This window comes from Mixophyes fleayi, chromosome 11, assembly GCF_038048845.1.
Source record: "Mixophyes fleayi isolate aMixFle1 chromosome 11, aMixFle1.hap1, whole genome shotgun sequence".
In the NCBI taxonomy this organism is placed as follows: domain Eukaryota; kingdom Metazoa; phylum Chordata; class Amphibia; order Anura; family Limnodynastidae; genus Mixophyes; species Mixophyes fleayi.
Window position 1 is genome coordinate 17,805,093 of NC_134412.1, and position 13,378 is coordinate 17,818,470.

Below are 13,378 nucleotides of genomic sequence, written 5' to 3' on the forward strand. Positions count from 1 at the left end.
TGCCGCACATGCACCCATGCATGCACAGCAGCTCTGTTTCGGCAGCACTGTACTATACAGCAGCCGCGTCGCTGTCAAAGAAGTGTCCGCCGCGGGCGATTCTTTGACAGCGCTGCGGCTGCTGTATAGTACAGTGCCGCTATGTAGGGCATTTCTTTAGCGATGGGGGGGTTTCTGGAGACCCAGAAACCCCCCGTATGCACTCCTGCCACCATATAGTGCTTTGTTTTAATAAACTACTTTTACTTGCCAAAGCACTGTGTAGCGCCAATTTTTATAATAGAGTATAAGACGGGAGATAACAGGGGGTGTTTACATGTTACAACATCATCCATTAAGCATTTTATGCTCTATGAGAATGCAGTGCTTAGCCTATTTAAATAAATTGTGTTTGCTATTGGCAGATAGACCAGGAAGCTGTGTTTGATATCACACTGCAACAGTCCAGGGCAGGTGGTTATTTATTAATATTTCACATGCTTCCCTTTAGAAGAAGTGAAACTGATTGTGAGCTGTCACCGTCCTGGGACATTGAGAACACAGGACAAAGGTTTCAGCTTAGAGCACAGACAGTCCAGAGTCACAGACTGCAGTAACCGTCAGTAACAGGATTCAGCACCAATGGATCTTTATAAATGTTTCCTCCCTTGTGTGCTGCTGCTGGTGGTAGTTTCAGGTGAGATTTACTGGGGTCTGTTACAGTAACTGTGTTGTTATGTCAAATTTTCTTCTCAGTGTTATATTGGGAACTAAAAAATAAATAAAAAATCAGCAAATGAGTTAATTATCACCCAATATTTATATTTTAAATTCACTCATTATTCTGCGCAATAATTCAGTTATTTGTCTTATATATCTAAGTAGAACCATGTTAATGTGTTGTGTTACTCCATGCAGGTGCTGTGTCTGATGGTACAGTGGTGAATGGGATTCTTGGGGGATCCGTTCTTTTTAATGTTTCTGTCCCATCGGAAACATTTCAGATAACATGGAATACTAATAATGTCCCAATAGCTCAAGCATTCACTACAGGAGGTTCTCAATGTCTCAATCAGTTTATGGGAAGATGTGAATTGTTTATGAATGGAAGCCTGAGACTGGACGGTATCAGACAGACTGATCAGGGGGAGTACACGGTGACTGCTCAACTTCAAAATATTACTATCATTGAAACAAAAAAGCTTCAGCTCAACATATACGGTAATAACTAAACATGTAATAATTTTCTCTATTACGTTCCATTTTATAGTGACTATAATACTGTGTCTGAGAAGGAAACTGATCAACAGTACAGTACAATGAAACATAAACTTGTTTAAACAATGTAATACTCTGCGGATAATAGTTTCCTACACTTACGAAAGCACAGTTTTAAATATTAATAATAAAAGATTACTATTGTGTGAGCTTGTGGGCATTAAGCAGTATGTATTTATTGTATGCCACAACTAGTTGCGTGCATTGTCTTAGATTGGTAAGAAGAGGAGACAAAGGTGTAAGAGAAATATATAGCAGAAACAGTGATTATCAGAAATACGATGAAGGGTAAGCAATAAAACAGAGGGAATGGATTTAAATAGAAGTTTAGAAAAAAAATGAGAATGATAAGTAGATGAAAATGTAATTAGCGCAGATTGCTAATGGAAGAAAGATATAGGGAACAATATTTATAGAAGAGGGAGATGTTGATTGATCAAATAGGGGAAAAATGATAAAAATGAATTCACTACAAAAGTAAAAGATATCTTAAAGAGAAAAATAAATTTAGAAGTTTTGAAAAGAGATAGAAAAATGGATTTAGATTATGTTGAGATATTATAAGATGTGTAAAAAGGAAAATGAATAAATAATGCAAATAGAGGAGGAAAAGAGCAATACAGAATACAAAAGTAAGAGCTCTGAAAAAGCTTCTAGCAGATGTATTGTGCACCATATGGGTTAATGTATGTGACAAACACAAATCTGCTGTAAGGGTGGCTAGCTCGATTACATCTGTCCTGACACCTTCCCCATCTCCCAGTCATACAGAAGTGAGTAAGCCCTGCATACAATAGTTTTGTGTGACAGGTGAGGAACGTTCCCCCTTCACTTCAATTTGTGACCACGGTAACGATTATGCACTATGTATGTGAGATCTCACTTTTCTTGCCGGAACAGTGGTAGCATTCAAAGTGCACACCTGGCACCACCCTAAGGCAAATATAAAATATACTATACAACAATACAATACAAAACTGTAATATAGATACTACAATGGTGATGCTAGATAGATATGTATTTTTTTTTCTGTATGCACATGTTGTATTTCTATAAAAGAAAAGCTACGAAAAACAAGAACAAGCGAGGAAGTAGTGAAGTCATATATACACATGCTGGTATTGAAACAATCAGTAACAAAATGAACTGTATATCATACAATCAGAATCCTATGTCAAACAAACACAATATTAGTCAAAGATATTAAACATTAATAAAATATAAGTAATAATATGCACTTTATATTGACACTGATATCTTAACTTTCTGCCTGTTCTCAACAGCAATATAATTCTTATTGTTTAAGTGGTATAATAAATGATTTTGCTGTGCAGGAAAAATATATTGCAAATTATTTACAATATGTTATGGCACACAATGGTGATTTATATTAACAACAATAACTGAAAATTAGCAAGAAGCAAGTGAGTAATCCTAAAATAACTCATATATATGCTGCCACTTGCTACAAAAGTGTTATAAAAAATGTATTTGTTTTATTTAACATTGTGTAAATAGTTGTTAATGCAAATGCTGAATCACACAATGCATGTGAAAACAAGTATTTGTGAGTACGTCGGCAACATGCTTTAATGAACAAAAAATAATCCCTTTACTACTACCTTATAAATGAGGATTTGTGAAATACAATTTTGTGAGATTGGCAAACTCACTGGGGACAGCGACTGATATACGTTACACACCTATATTTGGATTCATATTTTGGAATCCATCGAAGCATAGTGGTTATAATAATTTTTTATATTTGTGAAATACAATATAAGTTGCGTTTGGTAAACTGGAGTAAGTTGGTTATTCATTGTATCATCATCAACATCATCATCATTTATTTATATAGCCCCACTGATTCCGCGCTGTACAGCGAACTCACTCACATCAGTCCCTGCCCCATTGGAGCTCACAGTCTAAATTCTCTAACACACACACACACACACAGACAGAGAGAGAGAGAGAGAGAGAGAGAGAGTATGTTATATTAAGGCACATTCAATCTGCTGACCAATAAGAAATGTACATTCATAAGTAAGAAAAGTGTTTAAAGTTGAAATGAATGGTCAACTTTTTTTCCTACATTACTCAATCACTTTTTAACAGATCTTGATTTAGGCTGAATTATAAATCTGAATCTCACTCCAGAGGAGAAATAAGACAATTTGGTATACTTGGACTTTCTACAAATGTCAGTGTTTTGTAGTTAGTGAATCATCTTCAGTTGCTCTATTATTTTTTTTTTTACCAATTTGGCTGTTAATTTGTTTTTGAACAGAATGTTTTTTACATGTGTTTTTAACAACTGACTCTATGAAAAAAACGTAATAAGTAAAAACTTTAGATTTTAAATGCAATCCCCAATGCCCCCTGTGTACTTGTGTTTCCTGGAGTTACTGATCAGGCATATACCTGGGCAGTCCCTGGGGCCCTCAGAGACTTCCTAGTGATTGGCAGTTGTATATCTTTGCCCATCAGTCTGAGCTGCTAGGACAGATATAAACCTCTGCGGATGAGCCATTTTTGTCTGCTGTTTGGAACCTGGAAGTAAAAGGACAGCTGGAGAACTAACTCTGCAACACTAATAGGCCCAGACACTGCAGGAAAAAGCAGGGGTGTACTGGGGGGCAGGGGGATATCTGACTCCAGGGCTGGTCCCATAGTGGGCTACTTTGGACTGGTTCACTGGGCTACCTCCATTTTTTTCCTTTAAAATGTTCTCCATAGGCTGCGGAGTTGCATCTTGCCTCCCAGACTAAAATTTCCCAGCCAGTTCCTGGGCAAAACCGTGGAAAATATGGGAAAATTTGTGACTATTCTGGTGCTGTATATAAATGGGATTATAATTTACATTTACTTTAATACTATTATTATTTACTATTACTTTAAACAACCACAGCTTGCCTATGGGTTCTATATCCCCAAATACTATCTATGTGTTTTAGGTATGTATTTATATGTCCTGCCATTTGGTAATTTGACAATGCAAATTGCTTTGTTTAAAAGCCATAGGCCGCAGAGAACTGCAAGGGGCCGATAACAGGCCTATCTTGACCAGTGGTCTAAAGAAAACCTAGGGGTATATTTACTAAACTGCGGGTTTGAAAAGTGGAGGTGTTGCCTATAGCAACCAATCAGATTCTAGCTGTCATTTTGTAGAATGTACAAAATAAATGATAACTAGAATCTGATTGGTTGCTATAGGCAGCTATCATTAGCCTTAGGTATTTAGGGCACATGGCAGAGGCTTCTCATCTTAAATATCTGAAAAACTTGACTGAATTATTTGTCCATTGTGTCTATTAAATGATCAAAAAGACAGCTAGTGTTCTGCCATTGCTTTATATTAGTATACCCAAGATCGATAACATGGTACAGTTGTATATAGACCACCTAGCAAATACACTATATGTTGCCCAATGTTGGAGAGGTTACAACATGGCATTAGAATGTATCAACTTCTGTCTTGTGCAACAAATGGTTCCTTGTCCGAATCTCAAGACAGTTAAAGAAGGATACATATGTGGTTTAACAGTCCTCAAATTTCTAATTTAAAGGATGAGTTCTCTGCTCACAGTTAGCAGGTTCTCTGTCCACCTTACTCTGGCCACTGTCCGGTTCTGCAAAGTGTTAGTGACGGTATAAACCAAAATGTGCTGTATGTGTTACTGTGTAGTTTTGTTTTCTTCACAAACTTATATATTAGAGAGATATATAAGATGAGTATAAAAATAAAAATAGATGTGATTAAAAATAAATACATTTATAAATGAAATCCTTTGGATGAGTCAGTAAATATAAATAATTTCTAAAGAGTACCTGTGCAATATAACTAATGCTAATATCCTCTGTAAGAGACAACTAGTTGATTGCTGGTAATGTAAAAAGTTACCTGTGCATCAGACTAGAGATGTGCACCGGCCACTTTTGGTGTCTCGTGTTTTGTGTTTTGGATTCGGATTTGCTTGAGGTTTTGGGTTTGGATTTGTTTCGCAAAACACCTGACGAAAGGTTTTGGTTCGGATTTAAGGTTTTGGATTCGGATTTATTTTGAAAAAAACATAAAAAGTGTTAAAATCAAGTTTTTGGGTTTATTTTCACTCCTACGCTATTATTAACCTCAATAACATTCAATAACAATCATTTCCACTAATTCCCAGTCTATTCTGCAGAATCAGTGAACTTTGTAATATTGCAGTACCAATGGACTTATACTGCAGAATTGTTTTTGGATATTTTTTTAAAAATTTCTTTTTTTTTATAACTTTTTTAAAATTTTTCGTGCTGGGCTGGGCTGGGCTGTGTCCTTCTAAGGGCATTGTTATTTCCCCAGCACAGAACAGCACGAGATATAGCAGGACAGAGGACCACCTAACACACCCTCCCTCTACCCTGATCAATGCCCGAGTGAAGATGGCGGCGACTAGCGGGGAATCTATAGGATCCGAGTATCGCGAGATCCGACAGCGGGATTATGACTCAGAGCCTCGGTTTCAGTTTTGCAATTGGCGGGAATACCCGGATCTGTCTCGGATCCGGCTCGGATCGGCAACGTTCGGGTGGGCTCGGATTTCAGATATCCGAGCCCGCTCATCTCTACATCAGACGCATATGGATCAGTCCAGACCAGGATAAAATGTATGTAGATCCATTGTTGCTTCAATAGGAGTACATTTTTAGTAATTTTTTAGTTTTTTTTATATGTGTACACGGGACACGATCTGTTGAATACTAATTGTCTGTTGTAGATTATTTAATCTCTGCATTCTGGATTGACACATCTTGTATCTTTTTATTATAAGAATAAATGTTACATTGTGCCTTTTACTCCTGTTAGGATATTTATCTGAATGGGTTTGTGCCATCCGCGATACTAGCAGTTTCAGAGCACTTTTTTACTTTGTTTTGTTCTACATTTTTAGTATTGTAGCATCTGATTCTTTAGTATTTCCATAGCGGCAAATTGCCCTCAGTTGTCACACAATGTAAACACATCTGTGTCGCCGGTTTATTGATTAACTCATGATTAGTATGTGGTAACAGTTACGGGTGTGCAGCTTTGTTGATTGTTCCATTAATGCAAACAGTATGATTGTTAATATTCTGTACACATAGAGTATATAGAATGAAGTAACTTTTATCATATCATATATCAATGATGCATAAGATATACAGAAGCAATATGGGGAGATTCAAGTAACAGTGAGGTCCTGTGGGAACCTAGCAAAATGCGTCTCTGCGGTATATTTGGGCAGTAAAACATGATTTTTGCTTGAACCTCATAGAGGAGCAAGCAAAGTTCAGTGATATTTTACTTTCTAAAACCTGGGAGGGCTCAACGGATTGAGTCTCTCCCAATTAATTGATAAAATGCATTAAAGGAACGCAGTAATTATTGTACTTAATTATATACAAATTGAGTGAGAGGAAGTAAATTATTTTCCATTATGGTTTATAAAAAGATACATTTTAAAAACTAAAGCAATATTATAATATATAAAATCAGTGAAAAAAAGTGTTCCCATTCCATGGAAACTCGGTAACATAGGATAATATGTTCTTGCGATTCCCAATACATGGTAGTACAACTCTCGGGGGTCAAAATTTGCTTTTTTTTTTACTGGGGATGCACAATAGAACAATATGGAATTTAGAGTTTTACGTATGTTGCACTTATGCCCCCTATGCCTGGAAGGGTGGATCCAGGTCAATTATTTCATCATTAATATTTTTTATTTATTTAATATTTGTAATTTTGAGAATAAGTGCAACCATGGCATGGTCAGTTTGGGATGTTCCCTGTGATGACCCCTGTTTTTTTTTAAAAAAAAAAATGTGGCTGTGGATTCATAATTTGATATAATTCTGCCTGTAGTTAAATCAAAATTATTTCTGAGAGTATTGTATATCCATTAGTGGATCTCTATTTTGGGAGCTCCTTAATGAGTGTGTGAGCTGTAGTTGTCAATGACAGCCCCAGTGCAGTTTTATTTTAGGTAAACTGCTGGCCAGTTTATTAATATGGATAATGTCAGGAGTAAATATAAGGGGGCGGATGACTGGCACCCTATAAGTCGTGTAAGATAAAAGTCCACAGGCCCAGTGGATTGGTAGAGAGGCAAAGGTCCCCCCAGTAGTATTGGAATGCAACAATGGACACAGGGTTAAAACTGCATAATCTCATGGGTTTATTCTCTTTGCTTATGGCTTAAGGTTTTACTACAGTGGCAGATAAATATTAGTAGTGTAGGAAGTAATACCACAAGACCTTCAATATGTAATGTTATTCAACATGTCATAAAGTAAATAACAATTTAGGAGCTTTGTTTCAACAATATCAGCAATATGCAAATATAAATCACTACAACACATAGTTTACTGAATAAATATATCTTACTTTGAAATTAGGCACAAGTGCTTCAGTGAAATGGGTTTCACTGGAGATATACGTTTGAGAGACAATTGATTGCTAACAGGTTATTTAGACAATTGCACTAAGTGCTGCTGCAGCAGATTATCTATACAAATCAATCACAATAGACTTTTAGTGCAAGTATACAGATTACACTTATCACACACAAATCAGTAGAGATGCAACAAGGATTAATCCAGCTTGATCAGGTTTGGATGCTTTAGAACAAATGACTGTAGACTAGGGTCACTTTACAACAAACAGGTTTTTTTGTTTGTTGTTGCAGTGTCTGTTTCTGAATGCTTCTATTGCAGTCTGGGGCTCTGGTGGGCAGCCTGGGGCTGTAATTTGTAGTTTTCCCGCCCTAAAATGGCCTACACAATTTGCAATGAACTTCCTCAGAGACACTCTGGGAGATGTAGTTTTCTGAATAACTACAAGCAGTAATATACCTGTGATTTGCAGGGTATTACATAGACAGCTCTTACACAAAAATAAAATGTTTTTAGTGGCATTTCTCTGGAAGGATGTACACAATAAAGAACTGGAAGTCATGGCACTTTTGTTGATTGAATTCAAGATTTGAAATGAATCTGTGAATAAATGTAATCTTCGCCAGTATTCAAAAAAGTGAATGCTGATGTATACAATAAATCATAAAAAAATTCCAGGACGGCTAACACCTGGGAAAATTTTAGGGGTAGTCGCAGCCTGTCAGGGAGATCACTCTCACTCACATTGTGGTCCGCTGTGTATTTATGCGGTATAGGATGGCGACTTATAAAATAGCAAACATAGTACACTTTAGGTAATGAACACAAATAACTATGTGTATAGAGCATACGAGGTATTGAAATCTCTAGCTAGATATCACAACCAGGAAAACTCAATCCTATTCGGAGTCTAATAAATCATTAGTGTAACATAGTCAAGGGGAATGTGTCCCAATACGTAGTTGCCGGAGTTTGTAGAAAAGCACAAATCACATATAGGCACAACCTGATATAATGAATGATACAACTTAAATGTTTTATAATTGATTGGCCTTCCACATAGTAATTTGTGTCCATTACCAAAAGTGCACTATGTGTGCTATTTTATAAGTTTTGTTATTTGTATCTGTTTCTAATAAATTGTTATCTTGGTTTTATATTATATTACAGGGAGTGCAGTGTCTGCTAGTATTTTATACTAGATGAAGTACCTGGCATTGCCCAGGTTTAAATCTTCAAGTTACTTAGTTATCAATGAGTTGGATGTAACTGTTAACATTTTTTAAAAATTAGCAGCTAAGACGTCATCCAAATCCATCCAGTGGAAGACCCAGAACAGGCTTCCCAGTCAAAGTCCTGCCCTGTGTACACTAATGGGAGGTCTGACCGGGACACCAACCACTCCATTATGCATCCCAGAACAATTGCCACACCTCTGTCAATTTTTCATCCAAATTCATCCAGTGGAAGGCCCAGAACAGGCTCCCCGATTCAAAGTTCTGGCCAGCGTACAACAACGAGAGGTCCCACCGGGACCTCAACCCCCTAGTATGTATTCTGAGATCCAATGTTACCACTCTGTGAAGTTATCATTCAAATCTATTCAATGCAAGGCTCACAACTGTCAGGAGCCGTCCCTCCACTCCTTCGGGATGGCCGCCTGTCACTTCCCTTGTTGTGTCTGGTTGCCAGGCAACCAGACGAGATACTTCTGGCCGGACCGCTGGCCCTGTTGCCCATGCGCGTCCAGTTGCCAGGCAATGGGACGCTATTCGGATCCCTGGCGGCGGCGGCCAATGACATCACGCCACCAGCATTTAATTTGCTTCCTGTGCTAAAGCTGACTCTGGCAACATGCTGGTGCCAGAGTATTGGGTCATTCCTGCTCCAGCGTTCCTGTGTATCGCTTGGCTTGATCTGACTATTCTCCTGCTCCTCAATGTTTCCTATTGACCCGGTTTGTCTGACCACTCTATTGGATTCTCCCTGTGTCTTTATCCACTGGAAGTTACTGACCCATCTTGTAAGACCATTCTATTGGATACCTCCCTGTGTACCTCCGTTGCTAGCACATCACCAAACCACCTCACCTGACTACTCTTTCTTGTACCTCGCTATACGGCTCAGTAAGGGACCGCGACCTGCGTGTCTCCTGCAGCAAAACCCATACCTTCTTTCGGGGGTTCCTGGAGAAGACCAGGGGGCATGTTAGACTCCACATCCTCTACTTGAGCTGCGCCAACGTTAGCAGGTAGCCCTCCTATCAGAATTGTGACAACAACAGTCTCCCCGGGTCAAACCGGGACCCCAACCCTGCTAAAACCTGCCCAGGATCCAACTGGACCACCTCGCGTTGGTTTCATCCTAATCGGTGCAGGGGTGTCCAAATGAATAACCGGACAGTCGGACAAACAAAGAGACCAATTATTTTTATATAGAAGATAGGTAATTCCCAGTTTTAGCATAATTAATTATTTAGACTACACATGAATAGCTATGCCTATAAATTAGGGGCAGCGTCAGATTTTAATGATTTGTCACTGGAATTTTTTTTTCTCTGAAAATGTCTCTATTTATTGTACTGAGTATCTGCAAGTACAATTCCTTTTTTTCTGCATGTTAGCGTGAATTGCAGCTGTGCTAGCACAAACCCAGGTCACAAATAGTAATATTAGATTTGCCCTTTAGACTATTTACTACAGGTGCATTGCTATAAGGTACCTTTTATGGTCAGGGTGCAGGGGAGCTGATGTGGGTTACAGGTGGTGGCAGTCGACAGCATTGTCGATATATTAACCATACGATATGAGCACCTGGTTGCCACATTATTGTGTGCCTGCACCATTGTCTAGCGTTACTCCTTCCCTTAGTGAAGCAGGCCTTTGGCTTTCCTGTGAAAGCGAGTATCAGTTTATCTCCTGAGCATATGTCATTAACCCTGTGTGTGCCCAGCATCACACCTTTGCATTCCATTATGCACTAAACTCTTACAGTGTATTGCATATGCTCTATAATTAATTCTTGTGTCCATTCAATGTGCTGGTGACTATAATAGTGCCATTGTTCTGGTGACAATTTTAATTTTATTATGTCTACTGTGGGGGTACCACCACAGGAATTGTCATTTGCCAGTTTTTAACAGTTTTATCAGGTGAGCGTGGTTTGAAGCAACTATTCTGTTTACAATAATCACTCTTGGGGGTAGATTTATCAAACCTTCTAAAGAGGAAAATTGGAGATGTTGCCCATAGCAACCATTCAAATTCTAGTTATCATTTATCTAATGCATTCTGGAAAATGGTAACTGGAATCTGATTGGTTGCTATGGGCAACACCTCCACCTTTCCTTTTTAGAAGTTTTGATAAATCTACCCATTGGTCTTAATCTATGTACTATAGCAGTAATGAGATTTGTAAAATGTGGATATTTAATATACAATAACAAACTATGAACATAATTTCAATTGATAAAATCATTCATTTTTGAGAGATTATAATAACCTATGTAATTTAGAATGTGCCGGTGTGTCACATGACACATGTAATTGCTTAGCACCAAAGCCATCAAATGTTGCAATGGTGTCGCAATTATATCATCCGTTTGCATAAAAGCCCTACCTGCAGCCAAGGCACCTCTTAATCACTTGCAAACTGATAGTGTTTTAGTGATTATTAATCCTTATGATAACACACTTGCCTGCTCAGTTTTGCAAACTTTAAAGACCAGCACATTTACCACATGCTAAGTGGTGAACAAGTAAGCATGTTCTCACAGGGATCAAAGTATGATAAGACTACTGCATTTTACTACTTAATTTTGCTTTGGCCGCATCTGTTTACAGCCAATTTATGTAAACAGACTTTAACAAGGAGCAACCAAAGGGGGCTAAGATAGTACCATTTGTAACCTTTGGTTCAGTATCAAAGTACTTTGCCCCTAAATACCAGATCGCCCTCACCAAAATGGGGGAGGCACCTGTGTTCTCTCTCGGCCAGGGCACTAAAATGTCTAGTTGTGGCTCTATGCTCGGTTTCCATTTTCCATGACAATGTATTATGGAACCCTAGTGATTCATAAGAGGACTTTCTATATTCACAGTGTATGGTATTATCCTAATTAAAAAAAGGTCAAAGACTTTGTGTGTGGTTGTTGTGCTATCACTACCTGTTGTGTTTTAGTTATAATTATTGTTTAGTACATGAAGGAATATTCATTGAAAACAAACTTTAGGACATTATCCATTGCCAGCACTACTGCAGATAACATTTCTAAAGCAATGTGTCAGTCATACCAATTAAATGGGTTACATGAGAATCCCCCCAAAAAATATGGTTCAATGTACATTTGGATTCCTTATGTCCTTATTTCCCTTTGTTACTATCTTTGAATTAAATGATGATTTCTGCCATAAAACACCAGATTAACAGGATTAGTGGGTATTACATGGCAGCTTTTATTGATCAAGCAAATGTATATGTCACATGGATACACCAGGTTATGTTTATTACATATAATAGATGTGCACCAATAGAATGGAACAGGCACATCATTAACCATCACTGATTGTATTGTGTGTTCTGTTCTAGCTCCCCTCAATGCACCGGTTCTCAAGTTTAATTCTACCTACAACACTACCCCTGACCGGCTTGTTGGTGGCAGCAATGTGACCCTCCATTGTGATGCTGGTAATCAGACTGTACTTACTTACACTTTCTATCGGGACCAGAAGACCATTTGCTCTGAACCCCATGTAACCTGCAGGGACTCAGTCCTGATCTTCCAGCCAATCACAGAGAACGACAGCGGAACCTACAACTGCACCATCCAGAACCCTGTAAGCACCAACACCAGTAACTCCCTGCAGCTGACTGTAATAGGTAAGAGTCTAATGAATGAGGGACATTCTATAATAGAATGCTATGATCAGGAAGGAACTAACAGGGAACTCAGCTAAGTAGCTTATATTGAAGGGAAAAACGAGATTCAGCCAACTAAATAGGAACAATTGCAGTTCATATTAACATAAATATTTATAATAATTTAAAATGATATCCTAACATATCGTAAAATAATCATGTTTTCTTTTTCAAATAATATGTAATAGACAGTGAGTGAATAAATTGGTAATTAACTTATATTTGCTAGACATGGATTGAATTTATATGTATTTTTAAAATGGAATAAACATTTGTTGTAACCGTTGATAGACATGGAGTGAACATGCTGTATATATTTATTAGAGACAGAATAAATAAGTCATATTTTTAGATAAGGAATAAATCTGTTAGGCATGGGCACCCTGTTACATGTATTATCAGACTTGGCTATGGGACGCTGTACTTGACACAGTAGGTATGGAATGAATAAATGAATGGATTTAAAATTTTGCACTGTACATATACATAGATATGGAATTTACTTGCTGGGGTTGCCAAGCACACTCTTTAACTTATAGGCATTCTTATCCACTTTTAAGATCAGGTGACCAGTGCAGGAGGGGGCGTGACCATGACCACGCCCCCTGCTATAAAATACCAACATTCAAGGCATTGCATAGCGGTGGCGGGGCTTGATGGCGCAAATAAAGTCATTAAGCCCCGCCTCTACAAAGACCTGTGGGGATGCCTAGAATTCCAGGAGTCCAGGAGGACTCAGTGAAATTCATTAACCTCCTGGACATTTGGGAGAGTAGGCAAATATGCTTAT

The 13,378-nt window shown here is 38.0% G+C and overlaps 1 protein-coding gene across 2 annotated transcripts in view; it reads left to right on the plus strand.

Annotated features, from left to right (window-relative positions):
- The first annotated feature begins 386 nt into the window (after positions 1-386).
- LOC142107482 (cell adhesion molecule CEACAM5-like) overlaps positions 387-13,378 on the plus strand; it is a 35,603-nt gene continuing 22,611 nt past the window's right edge. The window contains exons 1-3 of one of the 2 annotated variants that reach the window (XR_012679962.1): positions 387-676; positions 898-1,200; positions 12,259-12,549. Coding sequence is in view for 1 of the 2 variants with exons in the window: in XM_075190925.1 (XP_075047026.1) it covers positions 622-676; positions 898-1,200; positions 12,259-12,549 (649 nt within the window). In the remaining variant the exon portion in view is untranslated. The remainder of the gene's footprint in view (positions 677-897; positions 1,201-12,258; positions 12,550-13,378) is intronic. The other variant, XM_075190925.1, reaches the window with a different exon arrangement.